The 26,403-nt window shown below is 49.7% G+C and overlaps 1 protein-coding gene across 1 annotated transcript in view; it reads right to left on the minus strand.

Moving 5' to 3' along the window:
• Positions 1 to 9,267: 9,267 nt before the first annotated feature.
• Positions 9,268 to 26,403, minus strand: part of LOC123499546 (nephrin-like) — an 82,436-nt gene continuing 65,300 nt past the window's right edge. Inside the window, exons 8-15 of the mRNA XM_045247650.1 lie at positions 24,193 to 24,323; positions 21,281 to 21,440; positions 17,950 to 18,058; positions 17,269 to 17,453; positions 16,717 to 16,912; positions 16,006 to 16,337; positions 13,268 to 13,350; positions 9,268 to 11,981 (exon numbers count right to left, since the gene is read on the minus strand). Of these exons, the coding sequence (XP_045103585.1) occupies positions 11,397 to 11,981; positions 13,268 to 13,350; positions 16,006 to 16,337; positions 16,717 to 16,912; positions 17,269 to 17,453; positions 17,950 to 18,058; positions 21,281 to 21,440; positions 24,193 to 24,323 (1,781 nt within the window). The 3' untranslated portion in view covers positions 9,268 to 11,396. The remainder of the gene's footprint in view (positions 11,982 to 13,267; positions 13,351 to 16,005; positions 16,338 to 16,716; positions 16,913 to 17,268; positions 17,454 to 17,949; positions 18,059 to 21,280; positions 21,441 to 24,192; positions 24,324 to 26,403) is intronic.

Genomic DNA, 26,403 nt, shown 5'->3' on the forward strand with positions numbered 1-26,403 from the left:
TTGGTGGTGGTGGTGGTGGTGGTGGCGGTGATGGTGGCGGTGATGGTGGCGGTGATGGTGGAGGTGTTGGTAATGGTGGAGGTGATGGTGGTGGTGGTGGTGGTGGTAGCGGTGATGGTGGCGATGATGGTGGAGGTGTTGGTGATGGTGGAGGTGTTGTTGGTGGTGGCGGTGATGGTGGATTTGTTGGTGGTGGTGGTGGTGGTGATGGTGGAAGTGTTGGTGGCGGTGGTGGTGATGGTGGAAGTGTTGGTGGTGGTGGTGATTGTGGTGGTGATGGTGGAGGTGTTGGTGGTGGTGGCGGTTATGGTGGTGGTGGTGGTGGCGGTGATGGTGGCGGTGATGGTGGAGGTGTTGGTGATGGTGGAGGCGATGGTGGTGGTGGTGGTGGCGGTGATGGTGGCGGTGATGGTGGAGGTGTTGGTGATGGTGGAGGTGTTGTTGGTGGTGGCGGTGATGGTGGATTTGTTGGTGGTGGTGGTGGTGATGGTGGAAGTATTGGTGGTGGTGGTGGTGATGGTGGAGGTGTTGTTGGTGGTGGCGGTGATGGTGGATTTGTCGGTGGTGGTGGTGGTGATGGTGGAAGTGTTGGTGGCGGTGGTGGTGATGGTGGAAGTGTTGGTGGCGGTGGTGGTGATGGTGGAGGTGTTGTTGGTGGTGGCGGTGATGGTGGATTTGTCGGTGGTGGTGGTGGTGATGGTGGAAGTGTTGGTGGCGGTGGTGGTGATGGTGGAAGTGTTGGTGGCGGTGGTGGTGATTGTGGAAGTGTTGGTGGTGGTGGTGATGGTGGAGGTGTTGTTGGTGGTGGCGGTGATGGTGGATTTGTGGTGGTGGTGGTGATGGTGGAAGTGTTGGTGGCGGTGGTGGTGATTGTGGAAGTGGTGGTGGCGGTGGTGGTGATGGTGGAGGTGTTGGTGGCGGTGGTGGTGATGGTGGAAGTGTTGGTGGCGGTGGTGGTGATGGTGGAAGTGTTGGTGGCGGTGGTGGTGATGGTGGAAGTGTTGGTGGTGGTGGTGGTGATGGTGGAGGTGTTGGTGGTGGTGGTGGTGATGGTGGAGGGGTTGGTGGCGGTGGTGGTGATGGTGGAAGTGTTGGTGGCGGTGGTGGTGATGGTGGAAGTGTTGGTGGCGGTGGTGGTGGTGGTGGAGGTGTTGGTGGCGGTGGTGGTGATGGTGGAAGTGTTGGTGGCGGTGGCGGTGATGGTGGAGGTGTTTGGCGGTGGTGATGGTGGAAGTGTTGGTGGCGGTGGTGGTGATGGTGGAAGTGTTGGTGGTGGTGGTGGTGATGGTGGAGGTGTTGGTGGCGGTGGTGGTGATGGTGGAAGTGTTGGTGGCGGTGGTGGTGGTGTGGAGGTGTTGGTGGCGGTGGTGGTGATGGTGGAAGTGTTGGTGGCGGTGGTGGTGATTGTGGAAGTGTTGGTGGCGGTGGTGGTGATGGTGGAAGTGTTGGTGGCAGGTGGTGGTGATGGTGGAAGTGTTGGTGGCGGTGGTGGTGATGTGGAAATGTTGGTGGCGGTGGTGGTGATGGTGGAGTGTTGGTGGTGGTGGTGGTGATGGTGGAAGTGTTGGTGGCGGTGGTGGTGATGGTGGAAGTGTTGGTGGCGGTGGTGGTGGTGGTGGAGGTGTTGGTGGCGGTGGTGGTGATGGTGGAAGTGTTGGTGGCGGTGGTGGTGATGGTGGAAGTGTTGGTGGCGGTGGTGGTGATGGTGGAAGTGTTGGTGGTGGTGGTGGTGATGGTGGAAGTGTTGGTGGCGGTGGTGGTGATGGTGGAAGTGTTGGTGGCGGTGGTGGTGATGGTGGAAGTGTTGGTGGCGGTGGTGGTGATGGTGGAAGTGTTGGTGGTGGTGGTGGTGATGGTGGAGGTGTTGTTGGTGGTGGTGGTGATGGTGGAGGGTTGGTGGCGGTGGTGGTGATGGTGGAAGTGTTGGTGGTGGTGGTGGTGGTGGAAGTGTTGGTGGCGGTGGTGGTGATGGTGGAACTGTTGGTGGCGGTGGTGGTGGTGGTGGAGGTGTTGGTGGCGGTGGTGGTGATTGTGGAAATGTTGGTGGCGGTGGTGGTGATGGTGGAAGTGTTGGTGGTGGTGGTGGTGATGGTGGAAGTGTTGGTGGCGGTGGTGGTGATGGTGGAAGTGTTGGTGGCGGTGGTGGTGATGGTGGAAGTGTTGGTGGTGGTGGTGGTGATGGTGGAGGTGTTGTTGGTGGTGGTGGTGATGGTGGAGGGGTTGGTGGCGGTGGTGGTGATGGTGGAAGTGTTGGTGGCGGTGGTGGTGGTGGTGGAAGTGTTGGTGGCGGTGGTGGTGATGGTGGAACTGTTGGTGGCGGTGGTGGTGGTGGTGGAGGTGTTGGTGGCGGTGGTGGTGATGGTGGAAGTGTTGGTGGCGGTGGCGGTGATGGTGGAGGTGTTGGCGGCGGTGGTGGTGATGGTGGAAGTGTTGGTGGCGGTGGTGGTGATGGTGGAAGTGTTGGTGGTGGTGGTGGTGATGGTGGAGGTGTTGTTGGTGGTGGCGGTGATGGTGGATTTGTCGGTGGTGGTGGTGGTGATGGTGTAAGAGTTGGTGGCGGTGGTGGTGATGGTGGAAGTGTTGGTGGCGGTGGTGGTGATTGTGGAAGTGTTGGTGGCGGTGGTGGTGATGGTGGAAGTGTTGGTGGTGGTGGTGGTGATGGTGGAAGTGTTGGTGGCGGTGGTGGTGATTGTGGAAATGTTGGTGGCGGTGGTGGTGATGGTGGAAGTGTTGGTGGCGGTGGTGGTGATGGTGATGGTGGAAGTGTTGGTGGCGGTGGTGGTGATGGTGGAGGTGTTGGTGGCGGTGGTGGTGATGGTGGAAGTGTTGGTGGCGGTGGTGGTGATGGTGGAGGTGTTGGTGGCGGTGGTGGTGATGGTGGAAGTGTTGGTGGTGGTGGTGGTGATGGTGGAGGTGTTGTTGGTGGTGGTGGTGATGGTGGAGGGTTGGTGGCGGTGGTGGTGATGGTGGAAGTGTTGGTGGCGGTGGTGGTGGTGGTGGAAGTGTTGGTGGTGGTGGTGGTGGTGATGGTGGAAGTGTTGGTGGCGGTGGTGGTGATTGTGGAAATGTTGGTGGTGGTGGTGGTGATGGTGGAAGTGTTGGTGGCGGTGGTGGTGATGGTGATGGTGGAAGTGTTGGTGGCGGTGGTGGTGATGGTGGAGGTGTTGGTGGCGGTGGTGGTGATGGTGGAAGTGTTGGTGGTGGTGGTGGTGATGGTGGAGGTGTTGTTGGTGGTGGTGGTGATGGTGGAGGGGTTGGTGGCGGTGGTGGTGATGGTGGAAGTGTTGGTGGCGGTGGTGGTGGTGGTGGAAGTGTTGGTGGCGGTGGTGGTGATGGTGGAAGTGTTGGTGGCGGTGGTGGTGATGGTGGAGTGTTGGTGGCGGTGGTGGTGGTGGTGGAGGTGTTGGTGGCGGTGGTGGTGATGGTGGAAGTGTTGGTGGCGGTGGTGGTGATGGTGGAAATGTTGGTGGTGGTGGTGGTGATGGTGGAACTGTTGGTGGCGGTGGTGGTGATGGTGGAAATGTTGGTGGTGGTGGTGATGGTGGAGGGTTGGTGGCGGTGGTGGTGATGGTGGAAGTGTTGGTGGCGGTGGTGGTGATGGTGGAAATGTTGGTGGTGGTGGTGGTGATGGTGGAACTGTTGGTGGCGGTGGTGGTGGTGGTGGAGGTGTTGGTGGCGGTGGTGGTGATGGTGGAGGTGTTGGCGGCGGTGGTGGTGATGGTGGAAGTGTTGGTGGCGGTGGTGGTGATGGTGGAAGTGTTGGTGGTGGTGGTGGTGATGGTGGAGGTGTTGTTGGTGGTGGCGGTGATGGTGGATTTGTCGGTGGTGGTGGTGGTGATGGTGTAAGAGTTGGTGGCGGTGGTGGTGATGGTGGAAGTGTTGGTGGCGGTGGTGGTGATTGTGGAAGTGTTGGTGGCGGTGGTGGTGATGGTGGAGGGGTTGGTGGCGGTGGTGGTGATGGTGGAGGGGTTGGTGGCGGTGGTGGTGATGGTGGAAGTGTTGGTGGCAGTGGTGGTGATGGTGGAAGTGTTGGTGGCGGTGGTGGTGATTGTGGAAGTGTTGGTGGCGGTGGTGGTGATGGTGGAAGTGTTGGTGGCGGTGGTGGTGATGGTGGAAGTGGTGGTGGCGGTGTGTGGTGAAGTGTTGGTGGCGGTGGTGGAAGTGTTGGTGGCGGTGGTGGTGATGGTGGAAGTGTTGGTGGCGGTGGTGGTGATGGTGGAAGTGTTGGTGGCGGTGGTGGTGATGGTGGTGATGTTGGTGGCGGTGGTGGTGATGGTGGAAGTGTTGGTGGCGGTGGTGGTGATGGTGGAAGTGTTGGTGGTGGTGGTGGTGATGGTGGAAGTGTTGGTGGTGGTGGTGGTGATGGTGGAGGTGTTGGTGGTGGTGGTGGTGATGGTGGAAGGGTTGGTGGCGGTGGTGGTGATGGTGTGTTGGTGGTGGTGGTGATGGTGGAGGTGTTGTGGTGGTGGTGATGGTGAAGTGTTGGTGGTGGTGGTGGATGGTGGAGGTGTTGGTGGCGGTGGTGGTGATGGTGGAAGTGTTGGTGGCGGTGGTGGTGATGGTGGAAGTGTTGGTGGCGGTGGTGGTGGTGGATGGTGGTGGTGATTGGCGGCGGTGGTGGTGATGGTGGAAGTGTTGGTGGCGGTGGTGGTGATGGTGGAAGTGTTGGTGGTGGTGGTGGTGATGGTGGAGGTGTTGTTGGTGGTGGCGGTGATGGTGGATTTGTCGGTGGTGGTGGTGGTGATGGTGGAGTTGGTGGCGGTGGTGGTGATGGTGGAAGTGTTGGTGGCGGTGGTGGTGATTGTGGAAGTGTTGGTGGCGGTGGTGGTGATGGTGGGAAGTGTTGGTGGCGGTGGTGGTGATGGTGGAAGTGTTGGTGGCGGTGGTGGTGATTGTGGAAGTGTTGGTGGCGGTGGTGGTGATGGTGGAAGTGTTGGTGGCGGTGGTGGTGATGGTGGAAGTGGTGGTGGCGGTGGTGGTGATGGTGGAAGTGTTGGTGGTGGTGGTGATGGTGGAAGTGTTGGTGGCGGTGGTGGTGATTGGAAATGTTGGTGGCGGTGGTGGTGATGGTGGAAGTGTTGGTGGTGGTGGTGGTGATGGTGGAAGTGTTGGTGGTGGTGGTGGTGATGGTGGAGGTGTTGTTGGTGGTGGTGGTGATGGTGGAGGGTTGGTGGCGGTGGTGGTGATGGTGGAAGTGTTGGTGGCGGTGGTGGTGGTGGTGGAAGTGTTGGTGGCGGTGGTGGTGATGGTGGAAGTGTTGGTGGTGGTGGTGGTGATGGTGGAAGTGTTGGTGGCGGTGGTGGTGGTGGTGGAGGTGTTGGTGGCGGTGGTGGTGATGGTGGAAGTGTTGGTGGCGGTGGTGGTGGTGGTGGAGGTGTTGGTGGCGGTGGTGGTGATGGTGGAAGTGTTGGTGGCGGTGGTGGTGGTGGTGGAGGTGTTGGTGGCGGTGGTGGTGATGGTGGAAATGTTGGTGGTGGTGGTGGTGATGGTGGAACTGTTGGTGGCGGTGGTGGTGGTGGTGGAGGTGTTGGTGGCGGTGGTGGTGATGGTGGAAGTGTTGGTGGCGGTGGCGGTGATGGTGGAGGTGTTGGTGGCGGTGGTGGTGATGGTGGAAGTGTTGGTGGCGGTGGTGGTGGTGGTGGTGTTGGTGGCGGTGGTGGTGATGGTGGAAGTGTTGGTGGCGGTGGTGGTGATGGTGGAGGGGTTGGTGGCGGTGGTGGTGATGGTGGAAGTGTTGGTGGCGGTGGTGGTGATGGTGGAAGTGGTGGTGGCGGTGGTGGTGATGGTGGAAGTGTTGGTGGTGGTGGTGGTGGTGGAAGTGTTGGTGGCGGTGGTGGTGATGGTGGAGTGTTGTTGGTGGTGGCGGTGATGGTGGATTTGTCGGTGGTGGTGGTGGTGATGGTGGAGGTGTTGGTGGCGGTGGTGGTGATGGTGGAAGTGTTGGTGGCGGTGGTGTGGTGGTGGTGTTGGTGGCGGTGGTGGTGATGGTGGAAGTGTTGGTGGCGGTGGTGGTGATGGTGAAGGGTTGGTGGCGGTGGTGGTGATGGTGGAAGTGTTGGTGGCGGTGGTGGTGATGGTGGAAGTGGTGGTGGCGGTGGTGGTGATGGTGGAAGTGTTGGTGGCGGTGGTGGTGATGGTGATGGTGGAAGTGTTGGTGGCGGTGGTGGTGATGGTGGAGGTGTTGGTGGCGGTGGTGGTGATGGTGAAGGTGTTGGTGGCGGTGGTGGTGATGGTGGAGGTGTTGGTGGCGGTGGTGGTGATGGTGGAGGTGTTGGTGGCGGTGGTGGTGATGGTGGAGGTGTTGGTGGCGGTGGTGGTGATGGTGGAAGTGTTGATGGCGGTGGTGGTGATGGTGGAGGTGTTGGTGGCGGTGGTGGTGATGGTGGTGGTGTTGGTGGCGATGGTGGTGATGGTGGAAGTGTTGGTGGCGGTGGTGGTGTGGTGGAGGTGTTGGTGGCGGTGGTGTGATGGTGGAGGTGTTGGTGGCGGTGGTGGTGATGGTGGAAGTGTTGGTGGCGGTGGTGGTGATGGTGATGGTGGAGGTGTTGGTGGCGGTGGTGGTGATGGTGGAAGTGTTGGTGGCGGTGGTGGTGATGGTGATGGTGGAAGTGTTGGTGGTGGTGGTGGTGGTGATGGTGGAAGTGTTGGTGGTGGTGGTGGTGGTGATGGTGGAAGTGTTGGTGGCGGTGGTGGTGACGGCGGCAGCTGTGATGATGGAGAGGAAAGGAAATGCGGGAGTGTGGTGCTCGAGAAAGAGGTATTTTCTTTCCTCACCTCTCATGTCCCTCCTTGCCTTTCCCTCCCTCTTTTACCTCCGTTTTTATGGACATCCAGAAGAGAGAGAGAGAGAGAGAGAGAGAGAGAGAGAGAGAGAGAGAGAGAGAGAGTTCCCAACTCACTGTACTGAAATGATCTTCTGTCGGAACTAAGATTAAACTTTTTTGTTCTCTCAACTCTTGTTTTTGTCAGTCGTTATGAAAGTTTTGAGAGAGAGAGAGAGAGAGAGAGAGAGAGAGAGAGAGAGAGAGAGAGAGAGAGAGAGAGAGAGAGAGACGAATGGATAAAAAGATGAAATACAAAACCAATTCTACAACTTGATACATTTTTATTCTTTTTTTTTACATTGTCACTAAATATTCTTCTTCCCTCATCCCCCCACAATCCCATCCCAAAAACCCTCCCTTCCCCTCCCCATACCCTTAAGTACTCCCCTTTCTTTCGCCTCCCCTCGTGACGGTCGGTCCCAGTTGGCGGCGTGACGCAAATATTGAGTCACGGCCGTCACACTCAGCCTTACAAATCCTTAGCAGGTAAACAAGTACTTACAAAAACAACGAGTTAGCATAGAGGTCACTTTTGGGTACTGTACACAATTAAACCAACCGCTTACATACAATAACGAAAGTAAGTCTACATAATGACAAGAGAAAAGAAATATATGATACAGAAAGCAAACATGGTTGATAATAATGGATGATGAGTGAAATGGGTGGATGAAATGAACCAGCCTCGAGTCCCTGGTTCACTGTCTCGCTGTGAACCGTAATGTAAACCGTCGTTCCGTGAACCGCCCACTCGGAGATGGATGAAATATTTGAACCATCGCTATCATCACCATCATCTGTGAAAAGCGTGATGTCGCGACAAGAGAAGAGTCAAGAAAAAAATTACTTGTGAATCAGTCAAGTGAACCAACACGGCGAGATTCGAAGCAATAAACCCCAGAGCACAGCGTTGCCAGACAGGCATCGTGCTGGTCACTCCTCCCAGCCTCCCACACCCAGTGTCTCGCCACCAAACTCATGCCCCCTAATGTAATGTCAGGAATTGGAGTCAATGGTGCGGGCTAACGGGTGTGTGGCCGCGTGGTGGTTACTGACCTAATGGCGTTACTCACAGTGGTGGTGGTGAAGGGAGAGGCGGACCAGACTGTCTTCAAGAGGAGCTGCTATGGTGATGGGATTCTCTTACTTGCAGACACGAATTACCAATAAACACAGATTAAAAGACCTGCGTGTGAGTCTCCCGCCGCAACACTTCCATATTGGCGGTGTTGGGCTGACTGGCAACCTTGGAGCATTTGAGGCGGCTCCCGTGACGTCAGGTTCCAATACTCCGCCACTTGCTGTCCCTCGCAGTTTAATAAGTTAATGCTCACGTATTCTTGACTCCCAGGGATCCTAACAGTATCAGTGTGGCATTACCAACATGGATGGTGATGATAACATGACCCAAGGTGGTGTGGAGTATAAACATCCTTTCCATTCACTCCAGTCTCACGGAGGCGGTCCTCTGAGCCAAACTCGTCGCCGCCGCGAGCAAAGTTACAGAGTCCTGTGCAGGGCGGCGACGAATATTGCAAAACAAGCATGATTCGGTGATAAATGTGAATAGAATGCGATGAACAGAGTGAAACATGGCGAGGCGGGTACACAGGTCAGCTGGTGAGACAAACAATACCTGGGTGTCAGCGTGACGGCGCCGCCAGCCTCAGGACTGAGGTGAAAAGCAGCGCCGCACACGGGGACAGCTGCTGGGGTACGAGAACGGCTAACAATAGTGACTACAACGTGGTGTGTGTATGGGAATGGTGGAGGTGGTAACAAGTACAGCTAGTGGTCATGGACACGTGCACCTAAGCACACATAATTAGCAGGTAAGACAACAGTGTTCTCTTGAGTATTCTGGATTCCTTTCCACGTTCAAATCCTCTTTTCCTGCCATACTATTTATTTTTCACCGGCAATCTTTTCTGCTCCTCCCTAACATTCTCGTTTTCTTTATCATTCCCGTCACATTATTACACTGACAATCTTCTTACCGTTTATTCTCCTCCTTTTCCATCATGGATTTTGTTTCATATCGTAGGCTTCCTTTCCTCTTATACGTATCTCCACCACCTCCTCCCCTACCTCCTCTTCCTCCTCTTCTTCTTCCGCCTCCTCGAGTCCCACAGATCATACGAGACATTCTCCACACTGGACCATCCCGCGGCCCCTCGAACGATAGCCGATACGTAAGTCAGCTTTGCCAGGGCTGCTAGTTATTGGCAGACCAGGCCCCACCACCACCGCCGCGAGGGAGGGCACGGGAAGGAGGCGAGTTGGTCGTTACGGACGGTGTATTTTTCCATCCGCGAGGCCATTCACTTGACCATCCCGCTGTAGGTCGATGGCGGAGATGAGGACGAGGCCGAGACGAGGGCGAGATGAGATAACCAGCTGCTCTATATGATATGGTACTGGTTTTTTATTGATGCAAGTAGTCGTGGGGTATGAGTATGTACTCTCTCTCTCTCTCTCTCTCTCTCTCTCTCTCTCTCTCTCTCTCTCTCTCTCTCTCTCTCTCTCGAGCACACACGCTCAGAAACACGAAGTCACCCAGGTACATCTAAGGTTTATCAAGAGGCAATTCCAACACACACACACACACACACACACACACACACACACACACACACACACACACACACACACACACACACACACACACACTCCAATATTCCGTGCTCTCACTCCGGCCAGTCACACTCAGGGTGGCCATTTGCATACTAGACGTCCATCTCTGAACCTCGTGAGGTGGCGCGGAGGTCAAGTTTCAGAGAGAGAGAGAGAGAGAGAGAGAGAGAGAGAGAGAGAGAGAGAGAGAGAGAGAGAGAGAGAGAGAGAGAGAGAGGACATTTAGGTAGAGAAACTTCAATGCATTATCCACGTATGAGCATCACATTTCTGCTTCCCGTCACCCGCAGCACCCAAGGAGATATGTATGTCATGTGTATCATATGCATATGTATAAAACTTTAACTCCCGCCTTGCCTCTCCTCCGTCAGCGCCTCCTGCCGGCGTGTCATGGAGGCGCTGCAGGAGAGAACATTCTGAACATTCACGGGTGCAAGAGAGGACGTTTCCAAGCTTGAGTTCCGGACCTAATCTGAGAAACTAAGTTCTTTAGGTCTTCGTCAGCGTGTCAAGTGTTGATGAAGTTATGATATGTTTCTGTAGTGAGTGTCAGTTTCAGGAAAGTAGGAGACACACGAGGCGAAGACACGCAAGTAGGTCTGACAACCTGCATGACAGAGAGACATGAAGATACCTGGTTTTGTGCGACGGTTTTTGCTCATTTTAGTGATAGGAGTAAGGCGGCCATTCTCTCTCTCTCTCTCTCTCTCTCTCTCTCTCTCTCTCTCTCTCTGTTTGCATTATACACAGGACAGGAACAATACATTATTGATGCGCGGGCAGACATGAGAGTGAGGGAGTCAGTGTGCAAAGTCAGCTTATTATTCCTCCTGGTCGTCTTGCTTCACCAGCCTTGTTAATCTTCTTAATGAGGTGTAATCTCCACACACACACACACACACACACACACACACACACACGCACGCACGCACGCACGCACGCACGCACGCACGCACACACACACACACACACACACACACACACACACACACACACACACACACACACACACACACACACACACACTAAATGCATCACTACACCAGAGAATTAATGTGCTTCACCAGACTCCCTTCCTCGCCTCGCCTCGCCTTGCCTCACCTGCCTTCGCCTCTCTCAGCCTCGCATCTGCATCACCTCACAGTTTAGTTCACTCGCCTGCACTGTCACTCACGGCCTGAAGGAGGGAAGGGGAACAGCACTGCGGGTTTACGTGAGTTCGTAACTTCCCCTGAGCACCGTTCGTCACTATTGATATTGCCTGCGGAGATGCACCGAGAGGCGGAGACACGCACCCTCGTCACTGTTATCGCTGTTTGAGAGGGTCACCTGCACCACCTCGTCTCTCTCCCTCTCTCTGCCTGCCGCCGTGTTACTGTCTCTTCCTTAATCTCGTGTCATCATTCACGTATATACATTAGCCACTAGACACTCCTGTATTCCTCTTCTCCTCCCTTCCTCCCTCTTCCTCCATCGCCTCTTGTTTAGCACCGCCACTAAGTCTTCGCCATTAATCCAGTCCAGGCAACAGGAGCAGCTATTGCATCTCTCTCAGCGCGTGCCTCGGATCACGCCGCGCCTCACGCCGTAGGAGCTGGAGGTGTGAGCACTGCGCCACCATGTGATTGCCAGCCGTTCTCCTGCTTCTGTAAGGTGGCGGGTGAATCTCTCTCTCTTTTTCTCTCCTTCTCGTGCAGGTCGTGCAGGTCGTCCAGGTCGTTCCCGCCATTAAGGTTTCTGTGTTTGCTTGGTGTCGCCGCAGCAGCTGATTCTGCGAGTACTGCAGCGGAGCGTTGTGTTTTATGGTTATTGTTGTTCCTGGTGAATCTGTTTCCTTAGTAACTGCTAAAGTTTTGCGCCGAGTACTCCAGTGATGCTATTCCTCCTTCTCTCTCTCTCTCTCTCTCTCTCTCTCTCTCTCTCTCTCTGGAGGGGCGGCTAGACGGAGCTCTCCTTGTGTGAGTTGAGACAGCACGGCCGCTTCTGGTCCCCTAGCAGCGGCCGACACTTGCCCAGGCAGTCCACTTCCTGGCTCAGGTACTCAGCCCGCCGCGCCAGGAACTCCGCGCTGGGACTCATGTATTCCGTCCGCTTTGACAGATACTCAGAGCTGGGCGCCACGTACTCGGGACTCACGGCCAGGTACTCCGGGTTCCTGATGAGGTAATCAGCGTTCTTCCCCAGGTAATCTGTGTTTTTTAGCAGGTAATCCGAATTTTTTAGCATGAAATCCGGGTTTTTGATGACGTAGTCCGGGTTTCTGGAAAGGTATTCCGGGTGTTTCATGAGCAGGTCGGGATTTTTCATGAGGTACTCGGGGTCCTTAGCCAGATAGTCAGGGTTGAGGGCCACCGTGGCGGAGGACACGTGGGAGGACTTGGAGGAGGCGGAGGAGGTGGTCTTGGACGTGGAGGTGGAGGAGGGCGTGGAGCAGCGGCCCAGGGAGTCCAGCGAGGCCAGTGGGGCGACGGGCATCCCCTCGCGGAGTGGCATGTCACCATCCACACTGGGCGTCAGGCTAGACTGTGTCGGAGAGAGAGAGAGAGAGAGAGAGAGAGAGAGAGAGAGAGAGAGAGAGAGAGAGAGAGAGAGAGAAATTATCAAAACGAATAACACATTTTATCCTACAATGATATAATCTCTTTCCATCTCTTCTTCCCTCTACCTTCCTCTTATCTATCCTCCCTCTATCTTCCATTCCTTCCCTCTATTTCTAATTTGTTACTGTCTCCCTCCCTTGCTTCCTTAATCCCTCCTTTCCTTCTTCCTTACGGCTGTCTGCCTGTCTGTCTGTCTGTCTGTCTGTCTGTCCACGTCTCTCCACCTGTCCTCACCGTCACATGCAACACACAGACGCGACACACGCAGCAAGGAAGGATATATGTCATATGAATAACGACGTTCACTGGAGCTCCAACACAGCACATGTGGAAATGCAAAGAAAAAAAGTATAGTCGCATGAATTACCAGTTGAGCTTCAAATAAAATACATGAAAAATGGGACTCTCGTGCGAAAAAAGAGCGAACAATTTTGACACCGAATAAAAGCAACTTCTTTTTCTAATTTGGGTTTTTGATTTGTTATATTAATTTTTATTGTCATTTGATGGAAACCTGTTTTTACCTTTACCTTTGACACCTGGGGCCCGTGACAGGTGGAGCGAACACCTGTGATCTTAATTAATGGTGTTAGAGCGGTGATTGCCACTCACCTGCTACACCACCACCAGCAACACCTGTCACATTACACAACTCTCTCTCTCTCTCTCTCTCTCTCTCTCTCTCTCTCTGAAATTTTTAATACCTGTCGTTTTATTAATTCATTTATCTATTACAATTCATCTAGTATTACGAATATGAAGTCAAGAAGTGTCATATCATCTTTAAGAGTCAAAAGGGTCAGTGACAGAATTCATACAGCATCAACAACAACAACAATTCCATACATTCACAAACTATATTTATCCACTTTTTACTTTCCGTTGTTGCCTTCACCTGTCCATTCCTCCGTCAGCCTCTCTCAACAATGCACCATACCCATAAAAATCCAACCCTTCTAATTTCTAACATCTCTCCCTATCCACTTCCTCTGCCTTTCAACAATACCACATACCCATAAAATATCCACACTTCTCTACTTCCTAATACCCTCACCTGTCCATCCCGTCATCCACATATTCTACTCTACTCTCCACCACCCTCATTTCCTATTTACACGTTCAATATTTCCACACTTTCACTTTCCCTACCCTTGATATCACCACACTTCCACACGTCCCTTTTTCCCTCTATCGCAGCCTTCCACTTACGTTATTCAGAAGGGTTGAAGGCGACACGTAAAGGTTAGCCACTGCTGTCCCTGTCGACCGCATCAATTCCTCCTTCTCACACTCTGGGGAGGAAAAAGAACAAGGGTGAGAAAAATGAAGGAAAAGAACAAAGGTGCGAGATAGGGAAGGAAAAGATTAAGGTTGACAGAGATGGGAAAGAAAAGAACAGGCGTGAGAGATGAAGGAAAAAAGAACAAGAGACAAGAGACAGAAAGGGAGAAGGGGAGAAGGGGAAGACAAAAGGAGAAGAGAAGATGAAGAACTCACAAGTATAATAACTGGATAAAGAGAAAAATGGGAAAGAATAAAAGATAAACAAAGTGAGGAAAGGGTGGAGGGAGTGAGAGAGAGAAAGATAAAGAAAGAAAGGGTTAAGAAAAGGGAGGGGAAATAGAGCCACAGATAAATAATAAATGAACGAATACAAAGAGGAATCAAGAACAAAAGAAGAATGAATGAGAGAGAGAGAGAGAGAGAGAGAGAGAGAGAGAGAGAGAGAGAGAGAGAGAGAGAGAGAGAGAGAGAGAGAGAGAGAGAGAGAGAGAGAGAGAGAGAGAGAGAGAGAGAGAGAGAGATGAAATGATCCTAGAGAATAAGATAATAAAGAAGAAAGGAAGGAAGAAGGGAGGGAAGAAAAGAAAGAGAAAACCAGAATAGTGGGTTGAGATTCAGAAAAGATGGGAAAAAATTTAGAGAGAGAGAGAGAGAGAGAGAGAGAGAGAGAGAGAGAGAGAGAGGAGGGAAGGAAGAAAAGAAAGAGGGAAGGAAGGAAGGAAAGGAAGGAGGGAGGAGGGGAGGGATAGGGGAAGATAGGTTGGGTTGGATAGAGGAATGTAATGGCGATCAGGAGAGAGAGAGAGAGAGAGAGAGAGAGAGAGAGAGAGAGAGAGAGAGAGAGAGAGAGAGAGAGAGAGAGAGAGAGAGAGAGAAACACCGCAACCAATCTTTCCGGCTCTTAAAACACTCTCTCTCTCTCTCTCTCTCTCTCTCCCAGTAACCCGACTGACCCCGAAGTAATTCCTGACGGGAAACAAAAGACAATCGGTAGTCTTGCAATGTGACCAAAGGAGGAGGAGGAGGAGGAGGAGAAGGAGGAGGAGGAGGAGGAGGAGGAGGAGGAGGAGGAGGAGGAGGAGGAGGAGGAGGAGGAGGAGGAGGAGGAGGAGGAAAAGGGATGGGGCTTATATGGAATGATGGCTGTGGTAGGAAGGAGGGAAGGAGGGAGAGAGGGAAGGAAGGAGGGAAGGAGGGAGAGAGGGAGGGAAAGAGGGAATGGAGGGAGGGAGAGAAGATAGTCAGCTGGTCGGTAGAGAGAAGGGAAATTGCAAGACATGGAAGGCAAGACAGAGTTACGAGAGTGTCTGGAGGAGGAGGAGAGAGAGAAGGAGGAATACAAAGGAATACAAAGGAAGAACAAACCGCTGCAGGCCTACTAGCCCTTACTCAGCTGTATGTGGACTACTCCCCACCCACCACTCCCTCTAGCCTAAGCTGGCAGGAAATAAGGAAAAACATTCAATATGAAAAGAAAATGTATGGAAATGTTGATGAGGATCAGAATGCAGTAAAGTATCATTATCACTACAACTAAGAGTGGTGGGAAAGAGTTGACTACTACTGTCTGGCACTCCCAGCCAACTCTCCGCCCACACCACACTATGGTAGAAATCTGTTTCTGTAGAAATAAATTTTCGGAACAAGGGATAGTATCTTAACTGCAGATTATTGTCTAGATGGATACTTGTCCAATCTATTCTTGAGGTTCACAATCGACTACACTAGAGGGAAGAGAGTTACAAGCATTAACAACACGAACAAAATACAAATGTTTAGTTTCATTTGACGAGAATCTTTGTCCAATTATTTTGGAACTAGTCCGCTTTCTTGTTACATTTGACCGGTCAACTGTAATGTAATCGTCAGCAGTAAATATTCTGCAAACTTCAATTTTACGTTTTGAGAAATTAAAAAGATTAAGTTCCTTAAATCTTTCTTCGTACAGTCTGTGTCTTACCCTCTGAATAACTTTTGCTACCCCACGTTGAACTTCTTCCAGTTTTTTATACCTCTTCTGTAATATGGCGACCAAAACTGCACATAGTAATCAAGATGAGATCTGACCAACGAATTATATTTTCAATATTACTTTAAAAAAATTTTTTTTTCGAAAATATTTCCAAGAGAAAAGAAAGAGAAAAAATGAAGAAGAGGAGAAGGAGGAGGAGGAGGAGGAGGAGGAGGAGGAGGAGGAGGAGGAGGAGGAGGAATTGAAATAAATACAATCCCTGAAAGGCAAAAGAAAAAAAAAGCGAAGTAATAGAAAACTGAATAAACGAAAATCCGAATGAATAAACAAGTAAATAAGTCAACATATAAAATGATACAGGAAACTGACGAAAGGAAAAAGACGAAAAGGAAAATGAAAAGAAACACGAGAGAGTAAAAAGACGGGAAAAAAAGTAAAAATAGGAAGAAAGGAGACAACAAAACACGAAACAGAACAGCGAGGAAAAATAAGAGAGAAAAGAGAGAAAGAGAAGAAAAAATCAGCAAACACAAAGCCAGAAGAGAGAGAGAGAGAGAGAGAGAGAGAGAGAGAGAGAGAGAGAGAGAGAGAGAAAAGAAAAAGCGAAAAAAGAAACACTAAACAGAAGATACGAACGAAACCACCACCACCACCACCAACCACCACCACCACCACCACCACCACCACCTACCTCGATTCACACAGACGATGGTGTGAAGGTCATGGTTCTCTAAGTCATCCTTGAGGGGGCCTGCGTAGAGACATTTCGCTCTGGCCTTCCTCTTGTCCCTCCCTCGCCTCACCAGCAGCACGCCCACAGCCACGCACGCAGACACAGCTACCAGGGTACCAAGGAGAAGGACCAGGAGGGGCATGATACTCAGCAGGGAGGTGTGGGAATGCGGAGACACCACTTTATCAGCAGAGGCAGCGGTGGCAGTGTAGTTGAGGGTCACTGGTGGACTGGAGCCCCTGGAGTTTGCCGCTGTGACTGTGAGCAGGTATTCCACTCCCACCTTGAGCCTGGGGAGTGAAACGCGGAGTGAGGAGTGAAGGTGAGTGAGGGTGAGTGTTGAGAGGTGTGGAGGGAGGCAGATGAGAGCAGCGGGGAATGAGATGAGAGGAGGTGGTAAGAGCAATGACTAGTAATTATAGCTGTACAGGAAGGAGGAGGAGGAGGAGGAGGAGGAGGAGGAGGAGGAGGAGGAGGAGGAGGAGGAGGAGGAGGAGGAGGAGGAGAAGGAGGAGGAGGAGGAGGAGGAGGAGGTGGTGGTGGGGGTGAGGGTGGGTGTTAATGACTACTGGTGAGAGAAGGGATAGATGAAAAGGAGGGAACTAGTGGGTGAGATGAGATATGTATGAGTGTCTGAGTGTCCGAGTGTCTTGAGTGTGCATTACCTACCCAGTAATGATGAAGAGCGGGTTGGAAGCGTGTCTGAAGGCCTCCAACACCTCCTCCCGGGCCGCCTGCCGCACCTCCAGCGTGAAAGTCTGGTTGAGGCCGCCGTCCCAGCCAGGAGAGCACGTCAGCACCACGTAGCTTGCCGGCATGGACGAGTTGCGCTCCGCCACACACCCGTGCACCGCCTCGGGCTTGGCTGCGCGAATGAGGGCGAGGGAGGGAGAGAAAAAAAAGCCATATTAGAGAGAGAGAGAGAGAGAGAGAGAGAGAGAGAGAGAGAGAGAGAGAGCTAAGTGATGCAGTGCCTACTAGGGAACGGAAAAGACGTAAAGCAAATTGACGCAGCAATGGACACACACACACACACACACACACACACACACACACACACACACACACACACACACACACACACACACACACACACACACACACACACACACACACACACACACACACACACACACACACACACACACACACACACACGAAGCAAGCAAGCGTTTAAGCAAACACTCACCCATCCACCCACCCACCCACCAACCCACCCACCTGCAGGAATGACCCGGAACACGCAGGGTCTCTTCTGTTGCCCCACGCGGTTGGTGGCCCAGCACAGCAGCTCCCCAAAGTCATGATGTGTCTGTGGCATGTAGCGCACCACCGACCGCCGCCCTGAGTTGCTAGACAGGTTGAGCGCTACGTCTACCACGCCCGTCGAGGTGTTCACCGCCCACCTGCACAAGGAAACACCTGATGAAGACCTGCTGCTTGCTATGTGGACTGGGTTAGGATTGTAAGTATAAGTGTAAGTGAATCAAGTAATTGTGAGTGTAAGTAGATGCAAGTAGAAAAGGAGAGAGAGAGAGAGAGAGAGAGAGAGAGAGAGAGAGAGAGAGAGAGAGAGAGAGAGAGAGAGAGAGAGAGAGATTCAAATGCTTCTAAATGTGATGAAAAAAGTAATGGACTCTGAAGATTTTTTCCGTGGATTTCAGATTCCAGAGTACCCTCATTTACACATATCTAATGGTCTCACTAGTCCACTCTCGCACCCCACCATTTACACCCATTATATTCCTTATCTGTCCCATTTACACCCATTTACACCCATTTAATACCCTCACCAGTCCACTCTCGCATCCCACCACACAAAGCCACCAAGAGACATATCCATTAATTGTTCATGCAAGAACATGAGAACACAAGAGCGTGAATGGATGGCTCAGCACTCACCTGAAGAAGGTTGGCTCGGGGTAGGACTGAACTTGACAGGGCACGTGGAGCTGCTCGTGCCTCGCTGCGCCGTACACCGTCTGCTGGCCATCAGAACACGTAGGCGGGACTGCGGAGGAAGAATGTGAGAGCGACGGACGGGAGGAAAATGAGGAATTGTGAGATTGTGAGGCATGGATGTCAAATGAGAAATGTCTAGGCGGGTAAGATGGGAATAAAGGACATGATGAGAAATAGGCGTTATGAGGAATGGCAGGGCAGGAAGGCAGGACTGACGGACGTAAGAGAAAATGAAGAACGCAAAAACCAGACAGTGACATGACAGGAAGATGCATGAGGAGCGAATCACAGTTTTACATTCACTCATGCATTGCCGGGATGGGGAAAAATCAGTCCTGTATTCTGACACGCTTTCTCTCTCTCTCTCTCTCTCTCTCTCTCTCTCTCTCTAACCACGACTATTTTTAAAGGCCACAGTGATGATTACCCGTGTTCTCAAGAGTGTCTCAGTAGTTGATGATGTAGAAGTCTTGTAAATTCGTCATTAAAACCGTAAAAACAACCTTAAAAACCTGTGTAAGTTAAACCTTTCAGTCTTTTGAAAGTAATGGAGATGCACGCAGTGTCTCAGAATAAAGTTTTGAGATAGAAAGCATGATGAATAAGTGCCACCCATCCATCCATTCATCCATCCAACCATCCAAGCAGACATGCAGACTGACGGACAGGATGAAGGCAGGCAGGCAGGCTAATACCGAGGCAGTGAGGAAGAGAATATATGCTCGTTTACAGACCGCACACACACACACACACACACACACACACACACACACACACACACACAAGGAGCCAGACACACATATAAAGGAAGAAGAGATAAGAGGAGCTGAAGACATGCAGATTAGGGGAATACAAACACACACACACACACACACACACACATACACAACCGTCCCGTAGCGTTAGTCACATGAATACTCGTAAATATTCTGACAGTTTCCATGGAGACAAATGATACACGGGGGACAAAAAGAGATGGGCAGGACACGAAGGAAAACATCGCTACAGACACTAACTAATGAGCGGAAAAGGTCAATAAACTTACAAGAGAGAAAGGAAAGAACGAAGAAGGAGACGAAGGAAGGGAAAAATTAAAGGGATGCAGGAAAAATTGAAGAGAGAGAGAGAGAGAGAGAGAGAGAGAGAGAGAGAGAGAGAGAGAGAGAGAGAGAGAGAGAGCATGCAAAAAACAACGGAAGGAGAAAAAAGAAAATAGGAAAAATAGTAGAAGTGTAAAGAAAGAGAATATAAAGAGAACAAGAAGAGAAAGGATAAGAAAGAAAAAGAAAGAACCAAAGAATAGAAAGACAGAAACTTCACATTCACACTTCCAAAGAATGAAGAAAAGAAGGAAGGAGGGAGAGAGAGAGGGAGGAAGGGAGGGCAGGAGGAAAGGATGAAAGACGAAGGTAATGGTGGATAAAGAGAGGGAAGGGAGAAAAGAGAAGAAGGGTTAAGAAAAAAATATAAAAGAGAAGGAGAGGAATGGGAGGAGAGAATAAAAGGAAGGAAATGAGAAACAGGAAGATGACGGTGGTGGAAGAAAGATTACGTGGGAGGGAGAGAGGAGGAGGAGGAGGAGGAGGAGGAGGAAGAGGAGGGAGAGAGATGAAGGAGAGAAGAGATAAAGGAGGAAACTAACCGCTAAGGAGGCATCTTGGGGTGAATGGAAACTAATGAGAGAGAGAGAGAGAGAGAGAGAGAGAGAGAGAGAGAGAGAGAGAGAGAGAGAGAGAGAGAGAGAGAGAGAGAGAGAGAGAGAGAGAGAGAGAGAGAGAGAGAGAGAGAGAGAGAGAGAGAGAATTTTCCTTTAATATATCAAGCACAACATTAACTACTACTACTGCAACTACTACTATTATTACTACTACTACTACTACTTCTACTTCTACTTCTACTACTACTACTACTATATACTGCTACTACTGCTGCTACTACTATTACTACAATAATTGTAATGACAATAGACGGAAAGAAGACATATACATAACATACAATAGTAGAAAGGAAAGAAAGAAGAAAAGAAAGAGAGGAGGAAGAGAAAGAGAAGGAGAAAGAGAAAGAGAAGAAGGAGGAGAAGTAAGAAGGGAGGCCGACGAAGGAAGAAATGGAAGAAGGGACAGGTGAAGGGAGGCAGCAACAATGACAAATTACAAGAAGGAAAGGAGAAATTCATAAAACAAAAAGAAAAGAAAGCGAAAAAGGAAAACAGAGCTAAAAAGAAAACGAGATACGAGATAGACGAATAAAAAAAATAAAAAACGGATCAAATCAAGGAAAGACTTAAAAATAAATTGGAAAACGTGAAGAAACACAGAAAAAAAAATGACGGAAAGGAGAAAAGAAATGAAAATAAACGATACAAAATGAGAAAGAATAAGATAAATGTGACTCACGGAGCGAAAAGAAGAAAAGAAGCAGAAAAGAAGAAGACAGAAAAAGGAAGGAGTAATTAATATTGGAAAACATGTCTGTCTGTCTGTCTGTCTGTATGCATAATTTATAAGCACAAGTATGTATTGTGTGAATGCATGTATGTATGTATGTCTGTAAAGAGATTCAATGGAAGAGGCTTAAATATGCGGGCGTGGTAAGAAAGAGGAGGAGGAGGAGGAGGAGGAGGAGGAGGAGGAGGAGGAGGAGGAGGAAAAGGAAGACAAGATGAAGGAAAAACGATCATACGTAGAAGGAATAGATGAAGGAAGAAAGAAAAGAAGAGAAAGAAGAAAGACACCGCCCCAGTACTCACATGTAAGTCAATTTTAGAAGAAGGAAGAGACAAAAAGAAATAAAGAAGAAAGGAAGAAAGAAAAAGAAAAAAGAACTGACACTAGACCAATATTCACACATCACGGGACAAAAATACGAGAGAAGGAAAAAAAAAAGATGATAAACGAAAAGAAAAAGAAATCAAACACACAGTACTACTCACATCACGTAGAGAGAAAAGAAAGAAGGGAGGAAGAAAAGGATGGAAAAACGAATAAAAAAGAAAAAAAAGTAGATAAAGAAAGAAAGAAAACTAAAAGAAAGCAAACACACAGTACACATCACAACCAAATAGAGAGAAAAGAAAGAAGGAAGGAAGGAAGGAAGAAAAGGATGAGAAACAAAGAAAAAAAGAGAAAGAAATAAAAAAAATTAAAAAAAAGCAAAATCACACAGTACTCACAGTGAAGATGAATGAAGGAAGAGAGAGAAAAGGATAAAAAAAAAAAGGCAAAGACGAACGAAAAAATAGAACCGAAAAAAAATAAAGCCGAGTACTCACACATGACAGCCAAATGGAGGGGGTTTGACGTCCTAGCGCCCTCAGTGTTGGCAGCAGCGCAGGTGTAGTGTCCCGTGGAGGCTCTGGTCACCTTCTCCAGTAGCAGAGTGTCACCGCCTACCCGCACCCCCATGGAGGAATTAGTCTGTAGAGGCACGCCCTGTACGGAGAGAGAGAAAGAAAGAGAAATGAGAGATAGAAAGCAAGATAGAGAGAGAGAGAAGTGAGATTCGTAGAGAAAGCGAAAAACGGAGGGAGATTTAATTTGAAAAGATGAACGAGTGAGGAAAGAGAGAGAGAGAGAGAGAGAGAGAGAGAGAGAGAGAGAGAGAGAGAGAGAGAGAGAGAGAGAGAGAGAGAGAGAGAGAGAGAGAGAGAGAGAGAGAGAGAGAGAGAGAGAGAGAGAGAGAGAGAGAGAGAGAGAAAGTAAGATAGAGAGAGGGATGAGATAAGAGAGAAAGTGAATAGGAGGGATATTTAAGTTGAAAGGGTGAACGAGAGGAAAGAAAGAGAGAGAGAGAGAGAGAGAGAGAGAGAGAGAGAGAGAGAGAGAGAGAGAGAGAGAGAGAGAGAGAGAGAGAGAGAGAGAGAGAGAGAGAGAGAGAGAGAGAGAGAGAGAGAGAGAGAGAGAGAGAGAGAGAGAGAGAGAGAGAGAGAGAGAGAGAGAGAGAGAGAGAGTTGCTGTCGTACAAGTTAAAAGGGAGAGTGAGGGGGAGAAAGAATAGCAAGAGGATAATGGGGCGACGTGAGTTTTGAAGGGGAGGAGGAGGAGGAGGAGGAGGAGGAGGAGGAGGAGGAGGAGGAGGAGGAGGAGGAGGAGGAGGAGGAGCAGGAGGAGAAGGAGGAGAACGTGAGGCAGAGGAATAGAGGGCTGATGAGGAACTTGAGAGATTGACGGGAGGAGGAGAAGCACTAAGAGAAGGAAGAAGAGGAGAAGGAACAGGAGGAGGAGGAGGAGGAGGAGGAGGAGGAGGAGGAGGAGGAGGAGGAGGAGGAAAAACAAAGAGAGAGAGAGGGCAAGAAGGATGAAAGGAGAGAAAAGACAACCACCACTCCCAATATAAGTAGAAGGAAAGACGCAGAAGGAGGAGGAGGAGGAGGAGGAGGAGGAGGAGGAGGAGGAGGAGGAGGAGGAGGAGGAGGAGGAGAAGAAGGAGGAGGAGGAGGCCTAGGGGGAGAGGTCATTAGGCTTCTATTACCTGTAGGAGGCCTAGGAAGGGAGTCTCTTTGGTGGCAGATCAGAGGCTTAGACAAAACTACAAATTCTCTCTCTCTCTCTCTCTCTCTCTCTCTCTCTCTCTCTCTCTCTCTCTCTCTCTCTCTCTCTCTCTCTCTCTCTCTCTCTCTCTCTCTCTCTCTCTCTCTCTCTCTCTCTCTTTGTCTTTCTCTTCAACTTGCAATGATAAGGAAGGAGGGAGAGAGAGCGAGAGAAACGGGTTGTCTTAGGATAATCTCTCTCTCTCTCTCTCTCTCTCTCTCTCTCTCTCTCTCTCTCTCTCTCTCTCTCTCTCTCTGAGTCATTTGTCATATCGTGTCCCTTAACTTCCTTTCCAAACTCGTCCCCTTCAACTCCCCACCCCCTCATCTCTCTCTCTCTCTCTCTCTCTCTCTCTCTCTCTCTCTCTCTCTCTCTCTCTCTCTCTCTCTCCCCACTGTCCAAAAGAAGGAGGAATTTACAGCAGTTTGAGAAAAGGGAAGGAGGTGGAATGGTGAAGGTAGTGAAGGAGGAGGAGGAGGAGGAGGAGGAGGAGGAGGAGGAGGAGGAGGAGGAGGAGGAGGAGGAAGAGGAAGAGGAAGAGGAAGAACATCCACCACAATTGAAAAAGTTTGTGAAGGTTCTGTCGGTTCCACTGACTAAGGAGGTAATTCATGCCTCTCTCTCTCTCTCTCTCTCTCTCTCTCTCTCTCTCTCTCTCTCTGACCCATTTTTCCAAGCTAACTCTCCCCTACATCACCTTTCTTTTCTCTCTCACTTTCCAAACTCCTTTAATTCTTTACCTCTCTCTCTTCCTCTCTTCCTCTTCTTCCTCCATCTCCTCCTACCCCTCCTCCTCCTGTCATGCCTATATTACCCTTCCTCCCTCCCACTTTTCAAACTCTTCTTATCCCCGTGTCCCTCACTAGCAAACTTTCCATTTTTCCTCTTTGGTCTTCCTCCTCTTCCTTCCCCTTCTTCTTCTTCATCTTCTTCCTTCGTATCTTTCATTTGCCTTCCTTCTCTTTCCTTTCCCTCTTGCCTATCACCTCTCTATCTTGTCTCCAGTTATTTATCATTCTCTTTCATTTCTTCTTTCCCTTTCCTACCAATCCTCTGCGTTTTATCTTGCTTTATTTCCTATTATCAGTTTCTCCTCTTCTTGCCTTTCACTTTTCTTTCTCTTTTTTTTCTATTCGGTTTCCCATCATTTTATTGTCTCATTTTCTCTTTGATTTCCTTTCTCTCTCTCTCTCTCTCTCTCTCTCTCTCTCTCTCTCTCTCTCTCTCTCTCTCTCTCTCTCTCTCTCTCTCTCTCTCTCTCTCACTGATTTAATTCATTTTCATTTTCATCACTTCTCTTTCGTCTCATTTTCCATTCTGTTTTAATTTATATCATTTATTTTCATCTCTTTCCACAATTTCCTTTGAGTTGCCATTCACTACACGCCCACATCCTTGCCTATTTCTCTGTTTCTTCCTTCGATATTCGTCCTTTCACTCTCCTTTTTCCCATCTCCTCACATTTCCTCTCATCACATGATATAACTACTCCCATTTCATCTTACATTCCTACTTTTTCATATCTCGAATACCCTCCCATCCCTTCCTTATTTCCTGTTTCCTACCATCTCTTCCCTTAACTAACCCTTCGTGACCTCCCACCTTCTCTTACTCTACTCAAACCCTCATACCCTCGTCTCATTCAGTTACTTACGTCTTGGGCCCACTGGATGCCCGTCACCTGGGGATTTGCGTCCACCTGGCACGTGAAGGTCACTTGGTCGCCCTCCTCCACGCTCTCCAGGCTCAAGTGTGGCCCCAGGCTTAGCTGAAGGCGTGGTTTGTCTGTGAGAGTAGGAGAGGCGACGGGTGATTGATTGGACAAAGGTGTGAAGGTATGGTGGGTGTGTTGATGGAATGTAATAGGTTGGTATGAAGGGTTGAAATAACAAGGATTGGTTTAAGGGAGTGTAACGAGTAAGTATGAGGGATTAGGATGAACGAGAACTGGTGTAAGGGATGTATAATGGGTGGTGTGAAGGATGAGAGGTGGTGTTAAGGGTATGGAAGGGTTATAAAGAAGCGCTAAGGGAAAGTATGATGGTAAGGTGAAGGGAGATGGGTGGTGTAGTGGGTAAGGGGAAAGGAGATGGTGTTAGGGGTGGTAATGGTGATGGTGGTTATGGCAAAGCAGTGGATGACTTCTTTTGGAAGGTAGATGAGTGTAATGTGATGGTGGTTAAAAAAAAATAGTAATAATAGTCACTTGTTTTCAGTATATACAGCACACACACATAAACACACACACACACACACACACACACACACACACACACACACACACACTAACACACACACACACTATATATATAACTGTTCTTGAATGCATATGATAATGACGATGTTTGTGTGTTTTGAGGATGAAGATTAATATATGCAGCTGTTGGTGTTTGCTAGACTAATTTTTTTCCATCGTTGAATAGAAATGTGTGTGTGTGTGTGTGTGTGTGTGTGTGTGTGTGTGTGTGTGTGTGTGTGTGTGTGTGTGTGTGTGTGTTTTTGTATATACATGAATTTATGTACAATATGTGCGTAATCCCAACAACAACAGTAACAACAGTAACAGGAAAAAATACAGCTCCAAAGGAAACACGCACGCACGCACGCACACACACACACACACACACACACACACACACACACACACACACACACACACACACACACACACACACACACACACACACACACACACCTCCCTCAGTCTCACTCTACAGGTGTTAATCACAGGAAAGGATCAGCGAGGAGAGAGAGACACAAGCTCACACTAATTTTAATTTCTGGGAAAGGCGGCGCTGTGCTACACACACACAAAGGTTTAACATTTCCTTTCCCTTTCAACGCAGCAGATTTTCATTTCATCATCATTTTCTTCCTTTCATTACCCTGACAAAAATCTTGTTATACGTTAATTTTTCAGAAACTCGAATATTATTATTTTGTCCCATGAGAGATTTATGAAAGCGAGAGAGAGAGAGAGAGAGAGAGAGAGAGAGAGAGAGAGAGAGAGAGAGAGAGAGAGAGAGAAAGAGAGCATCACTTCGTATGAGAAACCGCCCTCCCTATGAAAAATCAATAATGGCAAACACTCACCACGCGAAAAAAAGCAAAAGAAAATGTGGGTCCATAGTATGAAGTTAAGAGGATCATCTTCTACCTCATTAACTCAAGACAGGAGAGAGAGAGAGAGAGAGAGAGAGAGAGAGAGAGAGAGAGACTTCGACACAAACTATCTTCTAATTCCTACTTTTCTGGCAAGGAAATAAACAAAAAGACAAAAACTAACTGGAAATAAAAAAAAGACGTTGTTAATGATGATGATGATGATGATGATGATGATGATGATGATGATGATGACGATGATGAAGAAGGTCTATCACTATTTCCTTTATGCCTATCAACCTTCTCTACCTTCTCCTCTTCCCGCCCTCTTTATCCAGCCTAAACTTCTTCCTGTTAATAATGATGATGATGATGATGATGATGATGATGATGAATTTATCACCCTTTCTTTTACACCTCCCCTCCACCCCCCCTCTCCCCTGTCTCCCGTTTTTCTTTTGTTGTGCTCTCTTCCTGGCCCTCTTTCCCTCTTCATCTTCTTAGTCTTCCTTTGGTCTCTTCCCGTTCTCTTCACGTTCTTGCATCTCATCACCACCATCCCCATCATCCCCTCCTCCTCCTCCTCCTTCTCCCGTCCTTCTTTCAGAGTCCCTGCCCTTCCGCCCCTTCGTCAGGTAATAAGACTGAGTACAGGCAATCAGGGCGGGAGGGACGCTCTCTCTCTCTCTCTCTCTCTCTCTAAGGGCTATAAATTACAGTGCTTATCCTTATTTTTACATTCCATTTAAACTTAGTATATTAA

This window comes from Portunus trituberculatus, chromosome 50 (assembly GCF_017591435.1).
Source record: "Portunus trituberculatus isolate SZX2019 chromosome 50, ASM1759143v1, whole genome shotgun sequence".
NCBI lineage: Eukaryota > Metazoa > Arthropoda > Malacostraca > Decapoda > Portunidae > Portunus > Portunus trituberculatus.